Consider the following 27,771-nt stretch of genomic DNA (forward strand, 5'->3'; position numbering starts at 1 on the left):
TTCCCTCTGCCCGTGTCTCTACTTCTCTCTCTCTCTGTGTCTCTCATGAATAAATAAATAAAATCTTTAAAAATATATACATACAATGTAGAGGTGCCTGGGTGGCTCAGTTGGTTGAGTGTCTGCCTTGGGTTCAGGTCATGATCCCTGGGACAAGCCCCAGGTCAGGCTCCCTGTTCAGTGAGGAGTCTACTTCTCCCTCTCCTTCTGCCCCTCCCCCCACCATGCTCACTCTCCTCTCTTTCAAATAAATAAATAAAATATTTTTTAAAAAAATTTTAAAGTATACAATGTGGAAGGAATAGTCTCTTCAACAAATGATGTTGGTAAAACTATCAACATGCAAAAATAATCAAATCAATTCTTATTTTACACTATAGACAAAAATCAATTCAAAATGAATTAAAGACTGGGCACTTGGGTGGCTCAGTCAGTTAAACATTTGCCTTCGGCTCCTGTCATGGTCCTGGGGTCCTGGGATAAAGACCCCCCATCAGGCTTCCTGCTGAGCAGGAAGTTTGCTTCTCCCTTTCCCTCTGCTGTTCCCCCTGCTTGTGCTCTCTCTCATTCTCTCTCTCAAATGGGTAGATAAATTTTTAAAAAAATAAAATAAATAAAACTTAAAAAAACAAAATGGATTTAAGATTTAAAATGTAAGTGAAGACCTGAAACTGTAAAGCTTCTAGAAGAAAACACAAGGAACAAGCTTCATGGCACAGGTTGTGGCAAAGATATCATTACACAGATATGACACCAAAGCATGGGCAACAAAAGCAAAAGTAAAGTGAAATTATATTAAAATATAAATCTTTTGCACAGCAAACAATCAACAGTGTGAAAAGGCAACCTAGGGGATGGGAGAAAATACTTTTAAACCATATATATCATAAAGGATTGATGACTAAAACATATGAGGAACTCATACAATTCAATAGTAAAAGAAGTTAATAATCCAATTTTTAAACTATGTTGAAACTTGAATAGACATTTTCCAAAGAAGATCTACAATGACTGACACATATATGAAAAAATGCTTAGAGCACCTGGCTGGCTCAGTGACTAAAGCACATGACTTTTGATCTTGGGGTTGTAAGTTCGAGCCTCACATTGGGTGTAGAGATTATTTAATAAAATTTAAAAAAAAAATTATCAGTAATTGCTAACTAATAATAAAATGCTCACTAATAATCAGGGAAAGGCAAATCAAAACAACAGTGAGGTACCACCTCACACCTCTCAGAATGACTATTACCAAAAAAACAAAAGATGAAAAGTATTAGTAAAGATGTAGAAAACTGGAATCCTTGCACTGTGTTGGTAGGGATGCAAAGTAGTGAAGCTGTTAATGGAAAACAGTATGGAGGTTTCTCAAAAAATTAAAAATAGATTTGCCATCTGATCTGGCAATCTCATTTCTCAGAATCTATCCAAAAGAATTGAATGAGGATCTCAAAGAGATGTTAGCATTCTGATGTTCATTGTAACACTATTCACAATAGTCAAGATGGAAACATCCTAAATGTTGACAGATGAGGATAATGTGGTATACATATACAATGAAATAAATACTATTTACTCTTAAGAAATAAGAAAATTTGGCAATATGTGACAACACAGATGAGTGAAAAAACTCATGGCTTCGGAGTGAAGTGAAGTGAAGTGAAAAAACTCAATAAACCAGCCACAGAAAGACAAATACTGCATAATTCCACTGATTTTTTAAAAAGATTTTATTTATTTATTCATGAGAGACACAGAGAGAGAGAGAGAGAGAGAGAGAGGCAGAGACACAGGCAGAGGGAGAAGCAGGCTCCATGCAGGGAGCCCGATGTGGGACTCGATCCCGGGTCTCCAGGATCAGGCCCTGGGCTGAAGGCATGCTAAACCACTGAGCCACCCAGGCTGCCCCATAATTCTACTTATATAAGATATATAAAATAGTCAAATTCATAAAATTACTAAGTGGAATGTTGGTTGCCAGGGGCTGGGAGAAGGGAAATGGGGAGTTTCTCATCAACAGGCATAAAGTTTCAGTTAAGCAAGATGAATAAGCTCTAGAGAGAGGATCCCTGGGTGGCTCAGCGGTTTAGTGCCTGCCTTCGGCCCAGGGTGTGATCCTAGAGTCCCAGGTCCTACATCGGGCTTACTGCATGGAACCTGCTTCTCCCTCTGCCTGTGTCTCTGCCTCTCTCTCTCTCTCTGTGTCTCTCATGAATAAATAAGTAAAATCTTTAAAAAAATAAGCTCTAGAGGTCTGCTGTGCAACACTGTACCTATAGCCAACAATAATATACTGCACATTTTAAAATTTGTTAATAAGGAAGATCTCATGTTAAGTGTTCTTTCCAAGTTAAAAAAAATTGAGTAAGCCTGAGTAAAGCAAATTACCCTCTGTAGTACTGGCTCACATGAGTGTGAGGTAGCTGAGTCCAAAATCTGCAGGGTACACCAGCAGGCTGGAGGCCCAGAGAAGACTTGCTGTTCATGTCTTCCCAGGGAGAGGTAAGTCTTTTTTCCACTAAACTTTCAATTGATTAGGTAAGCTCCATCCATATTATAAAGGGTGAGAGAGGAAGAAAGACAAAGACACAAAGATACATGTAGACACACACATGCTATTGATTGTTCCTCTGGAGAACCATGATTAATGCAATGACATTCTGGAAAGAGAAAACTATGGACTCAGTAAAAACATCAGTGGTTGCTAGAGGCCCCAGGGTAAGGATAAAGGGATAAACAGATGAAGTGGAGAATATGTTTAGGTCAGTAAAACTATGCTGGATGATATTATAGTAGTGGGTACATGTCATTATACATTTGTCAAAACCCATAAAATGCACAACATGAGAGTGAACTCCAAAGTAATGGTTGATAATGATGCATCAACACTGGTTCACAGATTGTAACAAACGTACCACACTAAGGCTGCGTGAGGTTTTATGTTTGTGTATTGTGGTAAATGTGTACATGAGAACTCTCTGTACTTTATACTCATTTTACCTCAATTTTACTAAAACTGCTCAAAAAAGTAGTCTATCAATTTTTTTAAATGGGAAAAAACAAACACTCTCGTTAGAAATGAAGGAAAGCAAATTAAACCACAATGAGAATATCATTTTAGATCTGTTATATTAGAAAGAATAATTTTAAAAATACAAAATATTATTGAAGATACAGCACAATATATGTTAGGTTGGGATTGTATATTGATACTGTCACTAGAACAGTTTGGTATTATCTAATAAAGTTAAAGCTGAATTCAATTACAACTTAGCAATTTTACTCCTGGACATATATCCTAGAGCAGAGGTTCTCAAAGTATCCCCATGACTAAGTAGCATCAGTAACACCGGGGAACTTGTGAGAAGTGGAATCATCAAGACCTACCCCAGACCTACTGAATTAGAAATTATGAAGGTGGGCCCAGCAATGTTTTAAGAAGCCATACAGGTGATTCTAATGCACAGAAAAGTTTGAGAGCTACTATCTTTTTTTTTTTTAAGATTTTATTTATTTATTCATGAGAGGCGCACAGAAAGAAAGAGGCAGAGACACAGGCAGAGGGAGAAGCAGGCTCCATGCAGGGAGCCTGACATGGGACTCGATCCCAGGACTCCAGGATCACACCCTGGGCTGAAGGCGGCGCTAAACAGCTGAGCCACCTGAGAGCTACTGTCTTAAAAAGAAACTCTTGCATGTGTGCTCCAGAAGACAAGAATGTTCCAAGCAACATTATTTGCAATAGCAAAAGATTAAAACAAGCCAAATGTACATCAACAGGGAAATGTATAAAAATTATGGCATTTTAGTCCAGTAGAATACTATACATAAGTGAAAATAAAAGAAGGAAAGAAAAGAGGAAGAGGGGAGAAAAGGTATGAAAGTAGGAAAGAAAAAAGAAGAGAGGAAGGACAGGAGAAAGTTATGAGTATGAATATAGATGAATCTCTCAAAATAAGAGTAAATAAACAAGATTGCAAAAGATGGTTCAATTTATATAAAGTTGAAACATCCATAAATGAATAACACATAGTTAGGGACAAATATTTATAATATAAAATCATAAAGACAGGGAATGTTAAACACAAATTATTTGTTACCTCTAGGGAGAAAGAAGGGGATACAATTAGGAACTGGCTTAGTAACAACTAGGTACTAGCCTTGAAAGGTAATGGCAATATTCAATTTTTTAAGCTGGGTGGTAGATACACCCAAGTATTCATATTATTATTTTTCCTCAGAACTTACATTTGCATATACATTATATATATATCAATATGCACATCGATATATATCAATACCTATGTAAGAGATATTTCATAATTTGTAAGATTAAACAATAAAGCCTATATCAATGATTATTTTCAACAAATGGCTGAAGAAAGCAATTTTGTTACTGCTCTCTTTTTTTAGAAGCTGAGGTAAAAATAGATTCCAACCTACATAAAATCTACTTTAATTTCTTCATTCCAGCATGGATGAGATCCACTTGCAGTACTGGTTTGGTATACAGTGTGTTGAAAGGAAACTTCCACAAAAGGTTGTACAGTATCCTGAAACAAATAATAAATATTGACTAGCTTGTTGCACTATTTTATATAGTTAATTAAAGGTAGAAGGCTAGGAAATTACTTGAATACTGGCTGACCACTGGATGGCTTACTTTTTCTAGATTGTCAAACGGACATTTTTCATTCATTCATTTAATAAACATTTATTGGTCCTATTCAATATCAGGTACTTTTCTAGGATTGAAAGATAAATGGAACTTACCCTTTAAGGACTTTATAGTCTATCAGAAAAATAAACAGGTAAACAAATAATTGCAATCAAATGTGAAAAATAAAAGAAATATATTTAAGGTATAATAGTTACTCAGGAGAACCAATGATTAATTTTCTAAGGTAAAGACAAGGAGAACTTCATAGAGAAAACATTGCTGGACCTTGAGCTTTGAAACACTAAATAGTAACTTTTATGAGGCCAATAATATGGAGCTATATGGAGGCCATTCCAGGCAAAGGAAAGGTAAAGAGGCCTTCTAGAAGTAGTGGTATGATGATACTGTCTTGGGGAGGAGAGAGACGTGGTTGACTGGTAGGTAAGGGTCAGATGATAGATTTTTATAGGCATTCTAAAGGAGCTTGTACTTTATTTTTTAAGCCTTGAGAGCAGGGGTCAGGGAATGAATCAGTTAGGATTACATCTTATACAGAGTACCTTCATTGTGTTATAGAAAATCAACTGGAAGCTTAAGACTCTAGAGATGGAGAGACCAATTATGAGCCAGTTGCTATCCAGAGCAAACATAATCAAAATTACATTTTACAGAAGTGTTTAAAACTTACCTCATTTAAGATCTCATCTGATTCTACAGATTTGATTGTTTCTTTATGTCTGAGGCAAGATATCGATGATTTCAAATAAGTAGGCAGATCCAAGACTCTTCACGAAAAACAATATAGAGACATACATGTTAAATAACTTTAACAGACAGTAGGAATTAAGATGGCGGAGTAATGGGGGGACCCTAAGTTTTTCTCATCCCTCAAATACAACTAGATAGTTATCAAATCATTCTGAACACTGAAGAAATCAATCAGAGTTCTGAGAAAACAAGTACTGCAAGTCTACAAGTAAAAAAGCTATCACCTTTTGGAAGGTAGGAGGTACGGAGGCTTGATTCTGGTGTGATATAGCTGAGGGTATGGTGGTGGGAAGGGAGCCTGCTTAAGGAGGGTACTGCAAAGTATCATAAGCAGCAGAGGCAAAATCAAAGTTTTAGAAGTCTGCTACAGCAGGGGCCCTGCCTGGTTTAAAGGTGCTCAGTTGGCAAAGTGGGGCAGGATCTCAGATGTGGCATTGTGTTCTGAGGAACCCCTGGGATGCAAGAACAGGTGGCACCTAGGTGATGCACTGTTCCCAGGCATGGGAGCATGGAACCTGGCTGAGAACAGCGAGTCTAGGTGCCATCTTTCTGCTTTGTGTTGCCATAAACTGAGAACCACTGCATGGTCATGCAACCACTTTCCTGGAATGGGTCCAGCAAAAGGCAGAAGTGAGGTGAGACACTCCTTGGGAGTAACAGCATGGGACCATGCCATGGGAGTCCCTAAAATTTGGAATTTTGAAACCAGCCAGGCAGGGCAGAGTTCTGATGGAAACTGGGGAGACAAGTGTGATTGTCTGCTCTTATGTGAGGACTCACTGAAGAGTAGGGGGCACATATTTTCAGCTCCAGGCTAGTGAGGAAAGCACTGCCATATTCATCCCACCCATCTCAATGCTGAGAGCGCTCAGGGAGCAAAAACAGTGCCAGATAGTGGAGTCCAGAGCCGCTTACATCAAGTCTTGCCTCTCTGTACCCTCAAAGCGTATTTTCACTGGGTCAGGTCAACCTGAGAATCAGGGCTGCAGGTCCCTCTTGCAGAAAACCAGCACAAACAACTCACTCTCACCAAATTTACTTATCATAGAGAGCTGCAAAGCTTCAGCTCTAGGGCAAAACAGTATCTAGCATCCTTTGTACTTTTATACTTCAGTTTTTTAGGTTTTTTTTTCAGGTAGCTTCTTATTTTTTCAATTATTTTAAAATTTTTACATACACTTAATATTTTTTATTTTTTGTTTCATTTCTCTTTCATTCATTCTTTCTTTCTTTATCTTGGGATCTAGTTTTTTTTCATAAGCAGACCAAAACAAATTCAAGATCTAGTTTTTAATTGTTGTTTTGTTGTTGTTGTTGCTGCTGCTATTGTTGTTGATTTTTCTTTTTTCTTTTTCTTCTTTTCTTTTCTGGACAAAATGATGAGATGGACAAATTCACCCCAAAAGAAAGAACAGAAAGTAGTACTCCCAGCCAGGGATTTAATCAATATAGATATAACTAAGATGTCTAAAATAGAATTTAAAACATTTATAAAGATACTAGCTGAGCTTGAAAAAAGCATAGAAGACACTAGATAATCCCTCACTGTAGAGATAAAGGAACTAAAAATCTAGCCAGGCTGAAATTTAAAATGCTGTAACTGAGATGCAGGCCCAAGTGGAGGCCATAAAAATGAGGATGAATGAAACAGAAGAGAAAATCAGTGATATAGAAGATAAAATTATGGAAAATAATGAAGCTAAAATGAAGAGGGAAAGAAAGCTATTAGATCATGAAGATAGATTTAGGGAACTCAGCAATTCTGTAAAGTGAAATAATATCCATATTATAGACTGAAGGTTTATTTGAACAAATTATAGCTGAAAACTTCCCTACTCTGGGGAAGACAACAGGCATTCAAGTCCAAGAGGCACAAAGAACTCCTCTCAAAATCAACAAAAACAGGTCAACACCATAACATATTATAGTGAAACTTGCAAATTGCAAAGATGAAGAGAAAATTCTGAAAGCAGTTTAGAACAAGAAGTCCTTAACCTATAAGGGTAGACACATAAGACTGGCAGCAGACCTGTCCACAGAGACCTGGAAGGCCAGAAAGGACTGGCATGATATATTCAATGTGATAAATGGGAAAATATGCAGCCAAGAATATCCATCAAGACTGTCTCATTCAGAAGGGAAGGAGAGATAATTTCCAAGACAAACAAAACTAAAGGAATTCATGAACACCAAATCAGCCCTGCAAGAAACATTAAAGGGGACCCTTTGAGTAGGAAAGAGAGACCAAAAGCAACAAAGACCAAAAAGGAACAGAGACAATCTACAGGAACAATGACTTTACAGGTAATACAATGGTACTAAATTCATATCTTCCAATAATTACTCTGAATGTCAATGGACTATATGCCCTAATCAAAAGACATATGGTATCAGAATGGATAAAAAAAAAAAAACAAGACCCATCAATATGCTTCTTTCAGGAGACTCATTTTAGACCCCAAAACCTCCAGATTCAAAGTGAGGGTATGGAGGACCATTTATCATGCTAATAGAAATCAAAAGAAAGTTAGAGTAGCCATCCTTGTATCAGACAAACTAGATTTTAAACCCAAGACTGTAATAAGGGATGAGGAAGGACACTGTATCATAATAAAGGGATCTATACAGCAAGAAGATCCAACACATGTAAATACTTATGTCTCTAACACTGGAGCAGCTAAATATCTAAATCAATAACAAACTTAAAGAAACTCACTGATAATAATACAATAATCGTAGGCGATTTTAACATCGCATTCACAGCAATGAACAGATCATCTAAGCAGAAAATAAACAAGGAAACAAGGGCTTTGAATGACACACTGGACCAGATGGACCTACCACATATATTCAGAGTATTCCATTCTAAAGCAGCAGAATACATATTCTTTTCAAGTGGACATAGAACATTTTCCAGAATAGATCACATACTGGGTCACAAATAAGGACTCAACTGGTACAAAAAGATTGAGATCATACCATGCATATTTTCAGACCAAATGATATGAAACAAAGTCAAACACAAGAAAAAATTTGGAAGAACCACAGTACATGGAGGTTAAAGAACTATCCTACCAAAGAATGAATGGGTCAACCAGGAAATTAAAGAAGAATTTAAAAAATACATGGAAACATAGGAAAATGAAAACACAACAGTTCAAAACCTTTTGGATGTAGCAAAGATGGGCCTAAGAGAAAAGTATACAGCAATACAAGCCTTCCTCAAGAAGCAAGAAACATCTCAAATATACAGCCTAACTTTACACCTAAAGGATCTGGAAAAAGAACAGCAAATAAAGCCTAAATCCGGCAGGATAAGAGAAATAATAAAGATTAGAGCAGAAATCAATGACATAAAAATTAAAAAATAAACAGTAGAACAAATCAACAAAACTAGGAATTTGTTCTTTGAAAGAATTAACAAGATTAACAAACCCTTAGCCAGACTTATTAAAAAGAAAAAGACCCAAATAAATAAAATCATGAATGCAAGAGGAGAGATCACAGCCAACACAAAGAAATGCAAATAATTATAAGAGAATATGATGAGCAAGAAATTAGGTAATCTGGAAGAAATGCACAAATACCTAGAAGCATATAAACTACCAAAACTGAAATACGAAGAGATAGAAAACTTGAACAGACCCATAACCAGCAAAGAAATTGAATCAGTAAAGCAAGGATGCAGAGAAAGGGGAACCTTCTTAGACTGTTGACCAGAATACAAACTGGTGCAGCCATTCTGGAAAACAGTATGGAGTTCCTCAAAAAGTTAAAAATAGAACTACCCTATAATCCAGCAATTGCACTACAGGTATTTATCCAAAGGATAAAAATATAGTGATTTGAAGGGGTACAGGCACCCGTTTATATTAGCAATATCCACAATAGCCAAAATTTGGAAAGCCCAGATGTTCATCAACAGATAAATGGATAAAGAAGAACTGGTATATATTATATATGAGTCACTAAACTCTACCCCTAAAGCTAATAATACGCTCACTATATGTTAACTAAATTGAATTTAAATCTTAAAAATTTTAAAATAAATAAATAACTTTAACATTAGTTTTGGTAGGAATAAGCAAGATTTTTTGCCTCGATTCATGGTGATAAATAATTCGGTTACCATGGGTCTTACAGAGTTTGCTTTGGATCTTCTTATTGTTGGTGGTTAGAACTAAACATCTGATGATCACCACTCTGGAAGAGGGGCTCCTAAATGCTGAACCATGGATTGGATTCAGTCTGTGATAAAGTTTTCACTGGTCTTCAGCAAAGGAGAAAAATAAGGCAAGTGATACTTTGAGATTATATCCTTCCTATTTTTGGTGTTACAATATTCTTTCTTTTTACAAATTGATTATTATAGAAACTGGTAGTGATTTTATGATATTCTTATTTCACAAAAGTTAGCCTTTGGAATGTGCATTTGTTTTGAGAACATCAATTCTATTAGATAAATAAGGTTGTAGCTTATGAAACACAGGAAAAACTCTTAGGAGTTTTTAACTCTTAGTACCTAGTAAAAATATTTTTCATATGTAGAACTCATGGGATGTGGTAAACATAAGATAAACAAGTAAAGCACATATATGTTACACGTAATGAGAGATACTTAATATTCCTGAGACACCTGGGTTCTAAATATCAATAATATATGATTCATACATGAGACTAAATACATAAGACACTCAATATTCAAGACACACTAAATTCACGAGCATTTAATATGCATAATGACTTAATTTGGCCACTAAATGGTGATACCATTCTGGCCCCATAGATCCTCTGCTCAAGAAATGAAAATAAAACCCATGGAGTGCCTGCATAAGCATTGGATAAGATATGATTTTTGCAGAGGTCAACTAAAATAACAAATCCAAAACAGAGCCTACTCTCTCCTGTGTTCCTTTTGCAGTACTGAGAGGGGCCAGTGGCAGAGAACAGTGCAGGTGGCAACAGTAAGGTCACAAATTCTCACGATAGGGAACAAGGGCAAAAAGCATTTATTTGACATTTGGCACCCCAAAATACACATGATTAAGTTACTGTGCTCATCTCAAACTTCTGAAAACTCTTCATACATAGCAACGACAGTATGACTATCCAAATGAAGATTTCAACTTTCATTCCGTTTCTGTAATATGGAGCATTAACCAAGTGCAAAATTTCACACATAGAATAGAATTTCCTATTTATTTATTTTAAATTTAAGACAGAGTTTTTTTGCAAAAAAATTAAAATTAAAATTAACAGAGCTTTTACAACTGTAAAAATTGGTGCACAGTGTCTTACCTATTTACTGCTATGTTCCTGGTAGGAATATTATAAGCCCGCAGTATTCTGACAAGAATCTTAATATCTCCATCACAGATGGTTTGTGCTGCTACCTTTTTCCTTTCTTTCCTCTGAGGCTTTAACTTTCTGCGTCGTTCAACTAGCTTACAAACTGCATGTGTCAACTGGCTAAAGATAAAAAAAGGGATCATCTGCATATACACAAGATAGCTTTGTTTTAAAAGACATCAATTTGTAAAGTTAATTATTTAAATTAGGCCATTATTCTGAACCATATTCTCTCCATTGTAGAGGGGAGACAGAGTTGTCTTAAACCCAGGAAAAAAAACCTCTTTCTGAGAACAGAAGAGATGCTTGGCTCACTCCCATGTTATGAGAAAATGTGATTGCTCCATGCAATTGGGTACATGGTCCAAGAAGAGATAGCCACATAGAGAGGTAATTCCACAAAACCTGATGTTCTTTCAGAATGTTATTCATTTTTTCAGGAATCATTCTCTTGAAAGTGATTAGATACTCAACTTTTCTACATGACTCTGAAACAAGAATTAGTTATACCAGCTGCCAACAAAAATCCATGGAATTATAGTTTTTATGGTCACATTCATTTTCCCCTCAAAAACTGAAAATAAAGTACAATAGGTTTCAGCATCTTAACCAATTAAAACTGTTTTTTGGTAACACTAGGAATCTATTGGCCCCAGGGAGGATTTCCGGAAACAAGGCATCCCTACTCCTGGTCTTACCCCTAAGATTCAGAGGTAGGACAATATGAGAATTGAGTTGAGCCAAGAGATCCCCCAACTGCTGTCTGTGGATCATACTCACATTTGGCTGAGGAGTCAGTTTTGAAAGGGGGAGATTATATATAGGCTTAGTATGTGGTGCTGCCAGCAATTTTTCTTAAAAAAATTTTTTTATTGGAGTTCAATTTGTCAACATACATACCAAGTGCTCATCCCGCCAAGTGCCCCCCCTTGCTGCCCATCACCAAACACCCCAACCCCGCCCACCTCCCCTTCCACTACCCCTTGTTCATTTCCCAGAGTTAGGTGTCTCTCATGTTTTGTCACCTTCACTGATATTTCCACTCATTTTCTCTCCTTTCCTATTATTCCCTTTCACTAATTTTTATATTCCCCAAACGAATGAGACCATATAATGTTTGTCCTTCTCCAATTTACTTATTTCACTCAGCATAATACCCTCCAGGTCCCTCCACGTCGAAGCAAATGGTGGGTATTTGTCGTTTCTAATGGCTGAGTCATAGTCCATTGTATACATAGACCACATCTTCTTTATCCATTCATCTTTCGATGGACACTGAGGCTCCTTCCACACTTTGGCTATTCTGGACATGCTGCTATAAACCTTGGGGTGAGGTGTCCCGCTGTTTCACTGCATCTGTATCTTTGGGGTAAACCCCCAGCAGAGCAATTAATTGCTGGGTCATAGGGCAGGTCTATCTTTAACTCTTTGAGGAACCTCCACACAGTTTTCCAGAGTGGCTGCACCAGTTCACATTCCCACCAACAGTGCAAGAGGCTTCCCCTATCTCCACATCCTCTCCAACATTTGTTGTTTCCTGCCTTGTTAATTTTCCCCATTCTCACTCGTGCGAGGTGGTATCTGATTTTGGTTTTGATTTGTATCTCCCTGGTGGCCAGTGATGCAGAGCATTTTCTCATGTGCTTGTTGGCCATGTCAATGTCTTCCTCTGTGACATTTCTGTTTATGTCTTTTGCCCATTTCATGACTGGATTGTTTGTTTCTTTACTGTTGAGTTTAATAAGTTCCTGATAGATCTTGGATACTAGCCCTTTATCTGATGAGTCATTTGCAAATATCTTCTCCCATTCTATAGGTTGTCCTTTAGTTTTGTTGACTGTTTCTCTTGCTGTGCAGAAGCTTTTTATCTTGATGAAGTCCCAATAATTCATTTTTGCTTTAGTTTCTCTTGCCTTCATGGATGTATCTTGCAAGAAGTTACTGTGGCGAAGTTCAAAAAGGGTGTTGCCTGTGTTCGCCTCTAGGATTTTGATGGATTCTTGTCTCACATTTAGATCTTTCATCCATTTTGAGATTATCTTTGTGTATGGTGAAAGAGAATGGTCTAGTTTCATTCTTCTGCATGTGGATGTCCAATATTCCCAGCACCATTTATTGAAGAGACTGTCTTTTTTCCAGTGGATAGTCTTTCCTGCTTTGTTGAATTTTAGTTGACCATAAAGTTGAGGGTCCACTTCTGGGTTCTCTATTCTGTTCCATTGATCTATGTGTCTGTTTTTGTGCCAGTCCACACTGTCTTGATGACCACAGCTTTGTAGTACAACCTGAAATCTGGCATTGTGATGCCCCCAGCTATGGTTTTCTTTTTTAATATTCCCCTGGCTATTTGGGGTCTTTTCTGTTTCCACACAAATCTTCTTTTTTTTTTTTTTTAAGATTTTACTTATTTATTCATGAGAGACAGAGATTGAGAGAGAGAGAGAGAGAGAGAAGCAGAGACACAGGCAGAGGGAGAAGCAGGCTCCATGCAAGGAGTCTGACGTGAGACTTGATCCCAGGTCTCACCAGGGCTGAAGGTGGCGCTAAACCGCTGAGCCACCTGGGCTGCTCTCCGCACAAATCTTAAGATGATTTGTTCAACTCTCTGAAGAATGTCCATACTGATTGATAGTGATTGCATTAAATGTGTAAATTGCCCTGGGTAGCACTGACATTTTCACAGTATTGATTCTTCCAATCCATGAGCATGGAATATTTTTCCATCTCTTTGTGTCTTCCTCAATTTCTTTCAGAATTGTTCTGTAGTTTTTAGGGTACAGATCCTTTACCTCTTTGGTTAGGTTTATTCCTAGGTATCTTATGCTTTTGGGTGCAATTGTAAATGGGATTGACTCCTTAATTTCTCTTTCTTCAGTCTCATTGTTAGCGTATAGAAATGCCACTGACTTCCAGACATTGATTTTGTATGCTGCCACACTGCCGAATTGCTATATGAGTTTGGCAATCTTAGGGTGGAGACTTTTGGGTTTTCTATGTACAGTATCATGTCGTCTATAAAGAGGGAGAGTTTGACTTCTTCTTTGTCAATTTGAATGCCTTTTATTTCTTTTTGTTGCCTGATTGCTGAGGCTAGGACTTCTAGTACTATTTGAATAGCAGTGGTGAGAGTGGACATCCCTGTCTTGTTCCTGATCTTAGGGAAAAGGCTCCCAGTGTTTCCTCATTGAGAATATTTGCTGTGGGCTTTTCGTAGATGGCTTTTAAGATGCTGAGGAATGTTCCCTCTATCCCTACACTCTGAAGAGTTTTGATCAGGAATGGATGCTGTATTTTGTCAAATGCTTTCTCTGCATCTACTGAGGGGATCATATGGTTCTTGTTTTTTCTCTTGCTGATATGATCAATCACATTGATTGCTTTACGAGTGTTGAACCAGCCTTGCATCCCGGGGATAAATCCCACTTGGTCATAGTGAATAATCTTCTTAATGTATTGTTGGATCCGATTGGCTACTATCTTGTTGAGAATTTTTGCATCTGTGTTCATCAGGGACATTGGTCTATAATTCTCCTTTTTGGTGGGATCTTTGTCTGGTTTTGGAATTAAGGTGATGCTGGCCTCATAGAACGAGTTTGGAAGAACTCCATCCCTTTCTATCTTTGGATCAGCTTTAGAATAGGTATTGTTTCTTCTTTATTTTATTTTATTTCATTTTATTTTTGTTTCTTCTTTAAACGTTTGATAGAATTCCCCTGGGAAGCCATCTGGCCCTGGACTTTTGTGTCATGGGAGGTTTTTGATGACTGCTTCAATTTCCTCCGTGGTTATTGGGCTGTTGGGGTTTTCTATTTCTTCCTGTTCCAGTTTTGGTAGTTTGTGGTTTTCCAGAAATGTGTCCATTTCTTCTAGGTTGCCTAATTTATTAGCTTATAGCTGCTCATAATAAGTTTTTAAAATCGTTTGTATCTCCTTGGTATTTATTTATGCTGATCTCTCCTTTCTCATTCATGATTTTATTAATTTGAGTCTTTTCCCTCCTCTTTTTAATAAGGCTGGCTAATGGTTTATCTATCTTATTAATTCTTTCAAAGACCTAACTCTTGGTTTTGTTGATGTGTTCCACAGTTCTTCTGGTCTCTATTTCATTGAGTTCTGCTCGAATCTTTATTCTCTTCTTCTGCTGGGTGTAGGATCTATTTGCTGTTCTTTCTCCAGTTTCTTTAGGTGCAAGGTTAGCTTTTGTATTTGAGTTCTTTCCAGTTTTTGGATGGATGCTTGCATTGCGATGTATTTCCCTTAGGACTGCTGTTGCTGTATCCCAAAGATTTTGAACGGTTGTATCTTCATTCTCACTAGTTTCCATGAATCTTTTTCATTCTCTAATTTCATGATTGACCCTTTCATCTTTTAGCAGGATGGTCTTTAACCTCCACGTGTTTGAATTTCTTCCAAATTTCTTCTTGCAATTGAGTTCAAGTTTCAAAGGATTATGGTATGAAAATATGCAGGGGACAATCCCAATCTTTTGGTATCGGTTAAGACCTGTTTTGTGATGCAGTATGTGGTCTATTCTGGAGAAAGTTCCACGTGCACTTGAGAAGAATGTGTATTCAGCTGCGTTTGGATGGAAAGTTCAGGAAATATCTGTGGAATCCATCTGGTCCAGTGTATCATTTAAAGCTCTTGTTTCTTTGAAGATGTTGTGCTTAGAAGATCTGTCGATTGTAGAAAGTGCTGTGTTCAGGTCACCAAGTATAAGTGTATTATTATCTAATTATGTCTTAACTTTGGTTATTAACTGATTGATATACTTGGCAGCTCCCATATTTGGGGCATAAATATTCATGATTTTAGGTCCTCTTGTTGGATAGATCCTTTAAGTATGATATAGTGTCCCTCTTCATCTCTTACTACAGTCTTTGGGATAAACTTTAATTTATGTGATATGAGATGGGTACCTCTGCTTTCTTTTGAGGACCATTTGAATGGTAAATGGTTCTCCAACCTTTTATTTTCAGGCTGTAGGTGTCCTTACGTCTAAAATGAGCCTCCTGTAGACAGTAAATAGATGGGTCTTGCTTTTCTATCCAGTCTGAAACCCTGTGTCTTTTGATGGGATCAGTGTTACCATTGAAAGATACGAATTTAGTGTCATCATAATACCTATTCAGTCACCGTTTTAGTGGCTTATTTCTTTGGGCTTCCTCTTTCTTTTACAGAGTGCCCCTTAATATTTCTTGCAGAGCTGGTTTGGTGGTCACATATGCTTTCAGTTTCTGCTTATCTTGGTAGCTCTTTATCTCTCCTTCTATTCTGAATGAGAGCCTTGCTGGATAGAGTATGTAATCTTGGCTGCATGTTCTTCTCATGTAGGACCCTGAATATATCCTGGAGCCCTTTCTGGCCTGCCAGGTCTCTGTGGAGAGGTATGCTGTTAATCTAATATTTCTCCCCATATTAGTTAGGGATCTCTTGTCTCTTGCTGCTTTAAGGATCTTCTCTTTATCTTTGGAATTTGAAAGTTTCACTATTAAATGTCGACGTGTTGAACGGTTTTAACTGATTTTAGAGGGGATCTCTCTATCTCCTGGGTTTGAATGCCTGTTTCCCTCCCCACATTTGGAAGTTCTCAGCTATGGTTTGTTCAAATATGCTTTCTGGTCCTCTGTCCCTTTCGGCGCCCTCTGGAACCCCAATTAAATGTAGATTTTTTCCTTCTGAGGCTGTCATTTATTTCCTTTAACCTATCCTCGTGGTCTTTCAATTGTTTTTCTCTTTTTTTCCTCAGCTTCCTTCCTTGCCATCAACTTGTCTTCTATGTCACTCATTGGTTCTTCTGCCTCACTAACCCTCATCGTTAGGACCTCCAGTTTTGATTCCATCTCATTTAATTGATTTTTAATTTCGGCCTGATTAGATCTAAATTCTGCAGTCATGAAGTCTCTTGAATCCTTCATGCTTTTTTTCAGAGCCATCAGTAGCTTTATAATTGCGCTTCTGAATTGGCTTTCTGACATTGAATTGTAATCCAAATTTTGTAATTCTGTGGGAGAGAGTACTGTTTCTATTCTTTCTTTTGTGGTCAGTTTTTCCTCCTAGTCATTTTGCTCAGTGCAGAGTAGCCAAAAACAAGTTGTACTTGATAGAAGCTTGAACTCTTCTCACTGTAGCATTCCAGCTGTTCTCTCTTTAAATCTCAGGCTGAATTTCGTAGGTTTTCAGGATGATTTGAAAGTTATCTAGGTAAGTTGGTGGGGACAGGTGACTTGGGGACCCTACTCTTCTGCCATCTTGCCCCGCCTCCACCATTTTTCTAATAGCAGTTCCAGGACAGGAAAATCTTGGGGCAAAACTAATTTGGGACAAAGGTATTTCTTTTCTTTTTCTTTCTTGCCCTAAAAACTATCAATAAGGAGAGCATTACAAACTATGTAATTGAAAATACATATCATATAGGTATGTCCAAAATGCAATTTTAAAATAACCAAATATGTTTTAAACACTATGTTTCACTTTATGCCTTGTAAATGCATCCTCTGACATGTAACTTAAAATCAAAACAAAGAACTTTGAAGGCACTAGCTTAAAGCTTTATATTTCATATTTAAATAATATATACCTTGCAGATACAATTTCTTCATAATCAGCCACAACATCTGATAAGTTAAATTTGCTAACTTTAACAATTCTTTTCATTATCAATCTTCTCATCTACAAAAAAGTAAATTTAATTTAGAGAAATAATAGTTTATATTTGAAGATTAAGAATTTACAATGCTACTGGTTCCACACTTTTTACTCTCGATTTTTGTAAGTAATGAATGGAAAGGGAAATTAGGAAGATTTCACAGAAGTAGATGCAAACATACTGATGATGTTATTTTGTTATCATTACCTTTTTCAGAAAATTGGCAGAATTAATTCTTTGTGTAGTAATAGAATTGACATCTGAAATGGAGATATCCTCTATCTGACTTTCATATTCCTAAACAGAGAATTTAGTTTTACCTCTTCAATGTAACAGAGTTTAGCTATGATACATTGCAATAAAATATTAAATAATGAATATTCACTTTAGTTCATGTGTAGGAGACACTGGCAACACTCTGGCACAAGAGAAGAAAATATTTCTTTCTTTCTTTCCTTCTTTTTTTTTTTTTTAGGATTTTATTTATTTATTCATGAGAGACACAGAGAATGAGGCAGAGACATTGGCAGAAAGAGATGCAGGCTTACGCAGGAAGCCCGATCTGGGACTCAATCCTGGAACTTCGGGATCACAGAGAAGAAAACATTTCTTTCAGATTTTCCCACTGAGTGTTGGTAAGAACAGCTTTTGACTATATTTTATTTGCTTCTAGGATGAGGTCCATGCATCTTTTAAATTAATGTTGAGAAAAAGAATTTTGCGATTGAGAAATTATGAAAAAAATGTGAGAATGACTGAAATATTCTCTTTTTTTTAAATGTTTTAAATTTATTTATCCATGAGAGACAGAGAGAGAGAGAGAAGCAGGGACACAGGCAGTGGGAGAAGCAGGCTCCATGCCTGGAGCGTGATGTGGGACTCAATCCCGGGTCTCCAGGATCACACCCTCAGCTGAAGGCGGTGCTAAACCACTGAACCGACCCAGGCTGCCCCCTTTTTCTTTTTATACTTTTGTGTTTTAGGAAATACTTTCTTACCCCAAGATTAAGATATCCATTTAAAGTTTTGCTTTTTACAAAGTTTTGCCTTTATTAATTTTTTATTTTAATTCCAGTATAATTAATATAATTCACATGTAGTCCTCATTACACATGGTATTTATTCCTTTTATGAGGTCTGAATCTTAATTTTCTTTCTAGACAGATGACCAGAACCACTTACCAAATAGTTCATTCTTTTCCAACTGATTTGTGATTATACCTATCAAATAAAAAGTCTTTACACATGTATAAGTCTGTTTTGAGGCCCTCTGTTCCATTTCACTGGTTTGGAATTGAATTACTATGTGTATGAAATAATCTGGGGGAACTGGCATCCTACAATGCTGGCACCTTGCAACTTCCTATCAGTGAACATTTACTCAGAATTTTTTTTACATCATTCAAAATGTTTTGTAATTTTCTCAATTCTTACATATCTTTTTGTTAAATATATTTCTATATATCTTAGGGTTTTCATTGCTATTGCAAGGGGTATCTTCATTAAGTTACAATTAGTGGGTTTTTACTGGTGTACAGAATGCTATTTATTTTCTGTCTTTAATTTTTCCTCAACTTTTTCAAAACTAAAGAAAATTAGCAAGAATGTTAAAATCCATATATCCATCCTCTTAAGTAATTATAGTTGACCCCTGAAAACATGGATTTAAACTGTGCAGGTACACTTGGATGCAGACTTTTTGCAGTATGGTACTGAAAATGTATTTTTTCTTCCTTATGATTTTCTTAATAACATTTTCTTTTCTCTAGCTTACTTTATTGTAAGAATACAGTGTATAATATGTGTAACATTAAAAAAATGTGTCAATGCTTTCTGTTATCAGGTAGCTTATCAACAATAGCCCATTATTATTTCAGTTTTGGAGAGGTCAAAAGTTATACGTGGATTTTCGATTGCTCAGGGTTTGGTACTCCTAATCCCCTGTCATTAAGGGGTGAACTATGTCCTTTGACACATCTGCTTAATCTGTAAACCTTGCCTATTGTGCACAGGGGTTTTTTTTGTTTGTTTGTTTTTGTTTTCATTTTGTTTTGCTAACTCTGGCAAACCCAACTCTGTGAGGACATGTCACAAGAAGCTTACTCCCCATTAGGGTACCAAAGCCCTGGAAAAACCAACATCAAAATTTGTTGCAGCTGTCTTATCCTTTGTTCTGCTCTGCTTTCTTCATGTTTCTATATTACTAGCTAATTACATCTGAAATTTAATGTAATCATTCAGTAGGCATGTAGATGTTGCCTTCTTGTGTCTCCTCACACTCTCTCAATTCCACAATTTAGAAGAAGCACTTCTTTCAATGTGGTTCACTTCAGGAGAAAAACCCAAAATGTTGTAACATTCTCAATCAGTTTAAAGAAGTTCTCTTCTAAGGAAACAATCAATAAAACTAAAAGGCAACCTAAGGAATGGCAGGAGATATGTGTAAATAACATATCCAGTGAAGGGTTAGTGTCCAAAATATATAAAGAACTTATAATTCTCAACATCCCCCCCAAAAAAAAGTCCAATTAAAAAATGGGCAGAAGACATTTCTCCAAAAAAGACACATAGAAGCAAACAGACACATGAAAAGATGTTCATCATCACTTATCATCAGGGAAATGTAGATCAAAACTACAAGATATCATCTCACACCTGTCAGAATGGCTAAAATCTTAAACAAAAGAAACAACAGGTGTAGGATATAGAGAAAAAGGAACCCTCTTGTACTGTTGGTGGGACTGTAACTGGTGCAGCCACTCTGAAAAACAGTATGGAGTTTCCTCAAAAAGTTAAAAATAGAACTACCTTATGATCCAGCAATTGCACTACTGGGAATTTACCCAAAGAATACAAAAACACTAATCAAAGGGTTACATGCACACCTATGTTTATAGCAACATTATTTACAATAGCCATGATATGGAAGCAGCCCAAGTATCCATCGATAGATGAATGGATAAAGATGGGGTAATATATATACAATGAAATATTATTCAGCCATAAAAAGAATGAAATCTTGCCAATTTCAACAACATGGATGGAGCTAAAGAGTATAATACTAAGTGAAATAACGCAGAGAAAGACAAATACCATATGATTTCACTCATATGTGGAATTTAAGAAACAAAACAAAGAAGCAAAGGGTGGGGGGAAGAGAGAGAGAGACAAACCAAGAAACAGACTCTTAACTATAGAGAGCAAACTGATGGTACCAGAGTGGAGCAGGGTGGGGAGAACAGATGAAATAGGTGATAGAGATAACAGTGCACTTGTGATGAGCACAGTGTGATGTATGCAACTGTTGAATCACTATATTGGACATCTGAAACTAATATAACACTATATGTTAACTAACTGGAATTAAAATAAAAACTTTAAACAAAGAAGAAATTCTCTTCTAATTCTAGTATACTAAGAGCTTTCATCATGAATGAGCACCGATTTTATTAAATGCCTTCTGGGCATTTATTAAGAGGAGCATATCTTTCCTTCCTTAATTCTGTTCATATGGTAAGTTATATTAACAGATTCTGTAATTAAATTAGCTTTGCTATGTGAAAACAAACTCAGATTATAAAGTGTAATTATATATTTATTCACAATATATGGCTTTTTAATTTGTTGAAATTTTATTAGAAAATTTACAACTATGCTCATAAGTAAAATGATCCAAAATGACCATTTCCTGCTCTCCTTGCCCAATTTTGCTATGAAAGTTATATCAGACTCAGAAAATGAATAGGATTACTTTCCCTCCTTTTTTGCTCTCTGAATAGTTTGAATAAGATAAGGAATGCCCCTGATTTCAAGAGCAGAAACTGTTCCTCTTTTATGATGTTATATTCATGATTATGCTGAGCCTTCTGCTTTGCCTGTCACTTTATGGGACTGTAGAACTGAATTCAGTCATTGAGAAAAGCAGCAGGAGGAAAATGAATAACTTTCCAGCTATTCCAAGCTATTTTCAGGCCTTTCTACTCTAGTTTACTAACTGAAGCTCCTAAGGTCTCAAAACAGGAGATGACCATAATTTAAAGTTGGGAAATGCTTTCCAAAGCCAAATACCAACTGGTCAGTTTGTGATTACATATATTTGCACTCAGTCATGTTTGTGAAGGTAAAAAATTATCTGCAAATCCTATCTTTGTGTGACTAGAACAGTCAAACAACTGTGCTAACTAGGACATTGTCATTGAAAAATCATTAATTTGCATTTCCCCTTTCACCTCTGAGAAATGCCAAAAGAGCCTTCAGACAGTTCAGAACATGAGTGTCCTCTCCCTGCAACTTGAGTTTTAAATATAATGAGTCCTGTATAGTGTATTGTTTGTGTAGCCTCTAAATTAGGGTATACAAGCTAAGGGATGGCTTGGCAACAACAAAAATACACACTATTTTTTAAAACAACTTTTACTTATTTAATGTTAAGTGGCTTATTGCAATTTACTTTCAGTCCAGGATAAAATGAAAACAAATATCATAGAGTTTAACCATTTTTTTCTTACTGATAATAACAAGTTAAATTAATAAGCCTATTATAACCTATTTTTATAATAGTTTTTAAAATGGGTTTTTTATATAAACTTATTAGTTAAAAAAGAAATTAAGTTTAGATTCAAAATAGCAAAAATATTAAGCACCTGAGTGGCTCAGTGGTTGAGCATCTGCCTGGAATCAAGTCCCACATTAGGCTTCCTGCGGGAAGCCTGCTTCTCCCTCTGCCTATGTCTCTGCCTCTCTCTGTGTGTCTCTCATGAATAAATAAATAAAACTGTTTTTCTAAAAGCAGCAAAAATATGAATTTATCATACAATAAGCAATATTCAAATAGAAAGCATGTACCTGGAAGACTAAGTCTGGAATCTCTTTGTCATAAAGGGGTATTTGCTGCAGAAGGAAAACATCTAATTGACCTGCATTTCTAAGTTGCAATAGCTGGAAACGTTTACTCTTTTTCATTTCTTCTTCAGAAACAAAGTTAAATTCATCTTGCAACTGTTCAAGACGAAAATATTTTGGAATATCCTGTCCTTTATGTTTCATGTACTATAAAATATAAGTCACAGAAGTATTAAAATATTAACTTTTTAAAATTCGAGAATTATTTCAAAACACTTTTTCCCCTCAAATGTGAAATGTTAGATTTGTCATATATGTAGGAAATGGAGCAATGAATCTATACAGAGCTAGAATCTGAATAAAAAAAAAAAGAAAAAGAAAAAACAGAATCCAGCCTACATGGCTTCCTAACCTTTCATGGTCATGACTTAAAATAAAAATAAAAATACTTATATTGCAACTGGGTTAAAAGATTATTCGTATCTGTTTGTCATAAGTGTGGAGAGAGGATCATTATTTCTGTACACTTGTAACCAATAAAGCACATTAGTTGGGAAGCTCTGATTCCAACTAATTGCGATAATTTTTGCATTGTTTTATTGAATAAATGCAAAGATGTGCATGGTACATGCAAGGGCGAGTGCTATCTACCAAGGATTTATTCACTGTAGTTCTACAAGGAAAGATGAAACACAGAATGAATAGATACAATAAAAGGAGGAATGGTATAAAAAAAGAAAAACAAGTTAACAGGAGGGAAAGGAAAGAAAGGCCCATATGTCACTGAGGTTATCAGGGAAACTCTTATCAGACATGTATGGTAGATAAGATAGCCACCTAGGGTATCCTTCAAGACAGAGGAAATGACATGAATAAAGGTACGAAGAATGCATGTTTGAGGCACACAGAAGAGTTCAGTTGGTTGTAAGGAAGAATAGGAGAAGTGAACAGATAATTGAGTCTTTGAGGGAAGGAATGTGCCTATAAATCATCTGTATATCCCTAGCATATATAATACCATGGGTACTCAGTAGTTGTAACAAGAGATGCTAGCCTGAAGGTTAGCCTATAGGATGTACTGCAGAATACTGATTAATGGCAGACTACCAACCATCAGGCCTAAAGTAGCAATTATTTCAGTTGCTGAATTTCTAATTGCCTTTACAATACTGTAAAACTGGTTGAAAATCATATCTGTCCTTAGATTTATCTTTACCTTCCTCCTGGTGCCTAGAAACATACATAGCAAACTATAAAGTATAGGAGGGTAGAGCTTAGGAAATATAATATATTTACATTATTGATATTTGCTACAACTTACCATAATAAATTCCATTAAATCAGAATATTCTGGATTATTTGGATCAATTTTTACTTCATTTGCCCACTCAAAAAGCTTCTGTGCATTAATGAACCATGGAATTCCAGGAACCCCTCTTGCATCTACATTCCTTAACACACTAACATAGAGGAAAATATTTTGTGAATTTGCATATAAAATGTGGTTATTCATCTGTTACACAGGGTAAAACCTACTCATTCCAGGTAGTTAAAGATAAAACCTATCTATCCCCTGCATTTAAGGGTAAAACAGAAGATTTAGGTGTGATATCTCTCTTGATTCTTCTCACATTCTAATTTGTATCCTAGATTTTTGATAAATGTCTACTCTCTCCCTTAAGAGACACTAAGCTTCAATGTCCACAATAGCCAAACTATGGAAAGAGCCCAGATGTCCACTGACAGATGAATGGATAAAGAAGATGTGAGATAGGTGTGTGTGTATATATATATTTTTTTCTTTGTTTTATGTATATATATGTTTTCTTTGTTATACACACACCCACACAATGGAATACTACTCAGCCATCAAAAAAGAAATCTTGCCATTTGCAATGACGTGGATGGAACTAGAGGTTATTATGCTAAGCGAAATAAGTCAATCAGAGAAAGACAATTACCATGATTTTACTCATATGTGGAATTTAGGAAACAAAACAGAGGACCATAGGGGAAGAGAGGAAAAGATAAAACAAGATGAAATCAGAGAGGGAGATAAACCATAAGAGACTCTTAATCATAGGAAACAAACGGAAGGTTGCTGGAGGGAAGGGGGGTAGGGGATAGGGTAATTGGGTGATGGACATTAAGGAGGGCAGATGATGTAATGAGCACTGGGTGTTATATAAGACTGATGAATCACTGACTTCTACCTTTGAAACTAATAATATATCATATGTTAATTAAATGAATTTAAATTTTTAAAAAAGACAGTAAGCTTCTTAAGGGTAAATGGACTTTTCTGGACTTTGAAGCCTTCTCTTAGAATTCACTGCCTCTTGAAATTTGTCATTTGTCCCAATCTTTCACAGAACTGCTTTCAATCTTTTGTGAACCTGAGTTCCCAAGTAACTGGAACTGCTAACTGGAGCATCACAGAAGCCCCAGGAGAAAAGACTTCAAGAAGAAAATGATAAGGGTAGGCCATGAATATGGCTCAAAGGTCACTGGTACTCTTCAGGAATAAATGGGTTGAATCAGGGAGGGAATGTGTGAATAAAAAGTGGAGGTCTTGTACACAGATCAGCACACAAATAACAACTTGGACACGAAAAATGGCCAAGACAGGTTTTCAGGGTTTAATCAAATGCTTGGGTTTTTCTTTGTTTTAAAACAAAGAAGGCTTCTTTAATAAAAAAGACTAACAACTTAGGTAAATGGAAGAGTTAAACATAATGAAAGAAAAGGATATAAATATGTCATCAAGGTCCTAAAGGAGACAAAGAAAGTCCCAAATTACCTGTCTAAATGTTAGCTTTAGAGTAAAGAGGACAAACATTTGACTCCAAAAAGAAAGCAGAAAATAGTATGAGGAGGCAAAGATTGGAAAGAGTCACAGTAGGGATGATGCTAGGGAAAAACAAAGAAATACAAGCAAATAACGGTTCAGAGTCTTAAGAGCTTATTCACTAGCTCCAAAATGGATTACCTTTATTATTTGTCTATTTTTCTTTAAAATGCCCTTATTCAGGTCTCTAAGATGATCTTGCATACTTAGCAAAACAAGGACATCATCAAAATTATGTTCCTGTCTACACAGTGATTTGTTTCCTTCTCTGATTTGAAAAGATATTTCCTCTTCTCTACAGCCAAGCTATCACCTGCATTCTGATTCAAAATCTTCTGGACTCTAAAGGATCTCATACTCTAATACATTCTGGCTCTTTTTTCTATGGATTTCATCACTTATTATAAGAAGATAAAAATTGCCCTAATTTTCAAGAAACCTATACTATGATTCTGTTGTCTCTCTTATTTTCAGCCTCTTTTTAAAACTTCTTGGTAAGTAATCTACATCTGTGACCTCAGCTTCCTCACCATCAATTGCTGAGTACTACTGACAATTGTTTGTTTGGTTTTTTTTCTCTAAAACTATTGCCAAGAAAAAGTATTTATGAACTCTTACTATGACTCTGGCCATATGCCATTGGCTTTATTTATAGTGTTCTCTCACTGTTATTTTAAAATAGTCTCTCAGTTTTGATTTCCTGTCTAATCCAAGTTATTTATAGCAATGCTTTAAATTTTAAAAATTATTTTATTTTAAAAATTGAAATTTTTAGAACAGTTTTAAGTTCAGACCAAGAACAATCAGAAAGTGCATAGTTTCCATATGTTCCCTATTTCCCCAAACATGCAGTCTCCTTTACAATTAATATCCCGTACCAGAGGTATAATTTATTACATTCATTGCAATAAAAGAATTGCATTTGTTATATAGTAAATGGCTGACATAGCATTATTACTCAAAGTCCACAGTTTATCTTAACAGGTTACTCTTGGTGTTGATATTCTATGGGTTTTGACAAATATGTAATGACATTTATCTACAATTATAGTATCATACAAATAGTAGTTTCACTGCCCTAAAAATCCTGCATATCCATCCCTGTCTCCTCTTGCCTGGAAACTGCTGATATTTTACTGTCTCCATAGTTCTAACTTTTCCATAATGTCATATAGTTGGGTATAACAATGTTTTCTTTTTTTTTTTTCTAAAAAATTTTTATTTATTTATGATAGTCGCACAGAGAGAGAGAGAGAGAGAGAGAGAGAGAGAGAGAGAGAGAGAGAAAGGCAGAAACACAGGCAGAGGGAGAAGCAGGCTCCATGCACCGGGAGCCCGACGTGGGATTCGATCCCGGGTCTCCAGGATCACGCCCTGGGCCAAAGGCAGGCGCTAAATCGCTGCGCCACCCAGGGATCCCCACAATGTTTTCTTTAATATGTGTTTAGATTGGGAGGAGAAGGCCATCTTTTTGTTATCATCATTCCTTAATTTTTAATTATGGAATCTACTTGGTCCTTTATATTAACTGTTTTCTTTAAACACAATATATAAATCAGTATATCATTTTTATAGATTTTTATTGTACTTCATTCTAGCAATCTTATTTGAAGTATGAACTAGAAATTAATCTCAATTTCCCTAAGAAGTCCTAGAACATAGAATAAGATTTCTAGGATTTTTCTTCTAGCAAATTGATAATGCATAAATGATACTTTCATAGTCCAGAATGGTTGGGAGATACAAAGATTCCAGAAATAAAATCCTTGGGAGTCTTAGCCTTTGCCTGCAAGAGCTGTGGAACCACTTCCCCCATCATCCATGTAACTATAAGCCTAAGCATTAAAGAAATACATTCACTTACATATAAATCCAAATAAAAATAGTCTAAATAAACTAGCTTGCTCTTACCATTGATGCAGTTTTCCCTTTACAAACACAGGTTTTGTGTGATACTTTGCTGAGGAGTGGCATTATTTTTCAAGCATAAAAGTTTATTACCTGCAGTAAGCAGATCTTAAGGACTGTGACGTGGGTGTCAGAGGAATACCATTTTCGTCTAAAGCCCATGATAGAGAGTAACTTAGTTTTCCTGATGTCAAAAGACAAAGCTCCTCAGTTCCATTCCCCTCAAGAAGAAAAGGCACATCTGTTTATAAAGAGCATTAACACATGAATTTTTAATAAAGCATAGAATTTTACACATTGTAGATTTTTTCTATGACTCTACTTGTGGAACTCAGGCTGCTCTGTGGTGACCCCAGGCTCTAACCTTAGATCTCTCCCCTACTTCCCATCTAAGGGACCTCAAGGGAGATCATTTCAAACAGACTACAAAAGAGAGGAAAATATCAGTCAACCTGAAGGTCTAGGGATGAACATCTCTATTGTCCTCTTCTTAAAACTAGAAGCTTTTTTAACCTTTCTTTCTGGAAGTGGCTTCCAACAGGGAAAGAACTGCTGACTGCAGAACTAGAGGCAAACTAGCTACTACTTTCCCTTTCTCTACATTCCTGAGTCATCCCCTCTATCCATTTTCTTTCTCAATCTCTAGAGAGCTTAACAATACTCCTCAAAACTTCTGCTGACTTCCTAGTGCTTCCTAAATTGTTTGCCCTAAGTCTTTTCTCCTGTGTTCTCACAACCCTGTTTTCC

The 27,771-nt window shown here is 36.2% G+C and overlaps 1 protein-coding gene across 1 annotated transcript in view; it reads right to left on the bottom strand.

Moving 5' to 3' along the window:
• The window catches only part of CC2D2B (coiled-coil and C2 domain containing 2B), a 109,442-nt gene that overhangs the window by 38,513 nt on the left and 43,158 nt on the right, over positions 1-27,771 (bottom strand). Inside the window, exons 16-23 of the mRNA XM_041745230.1 lie at positions 27,118-27,265; positions 23,590-23,728; positions 22,272-22,475; positions 17,634-17,723; positions 17,358-17,449; positions 10,727-10,897; positions 5,349-5,445; positions 4,444-4,553 (exon numbers count right to left, since the gene is read on the bottom strand). Coding sequence (XP_041601164.1) covers positions 4,444-4,553; positions 5,349-5,445; positions 10,727-10,897; positions 17,358-17,449; positions 17,634-17,723; positions 22,272-22,475; positions 23,590-23,728; positions 27,118-27,265 — 1,051 coding nt within the window. The remainder of the gene's footprint in view (positions 1-4,443; positions 4,554-5,348; positions 5,446-10,726; positions 10,898-17,357; positions 17,450-17,633; positions 17,724-22,271; positions 22,476-23,589; positions 23,729-27,117; positions 27,266-27,771) is intronic.

Source organism: Vulpes lagopus, chromosome 2, assembly GCF_018345385.1.
Source record: "Vulpes lagopus strain Blue_001 chromosome 2, ASM1834538v1, whole genome shotgun sequence".
Classification (NCBI taxonomy): domain Eukaryota; kingdom Metazoa; phylum Chordata; class Mammalia; order Carnivora; family Canidae; genus Vulpes; species Vulpes lagopus.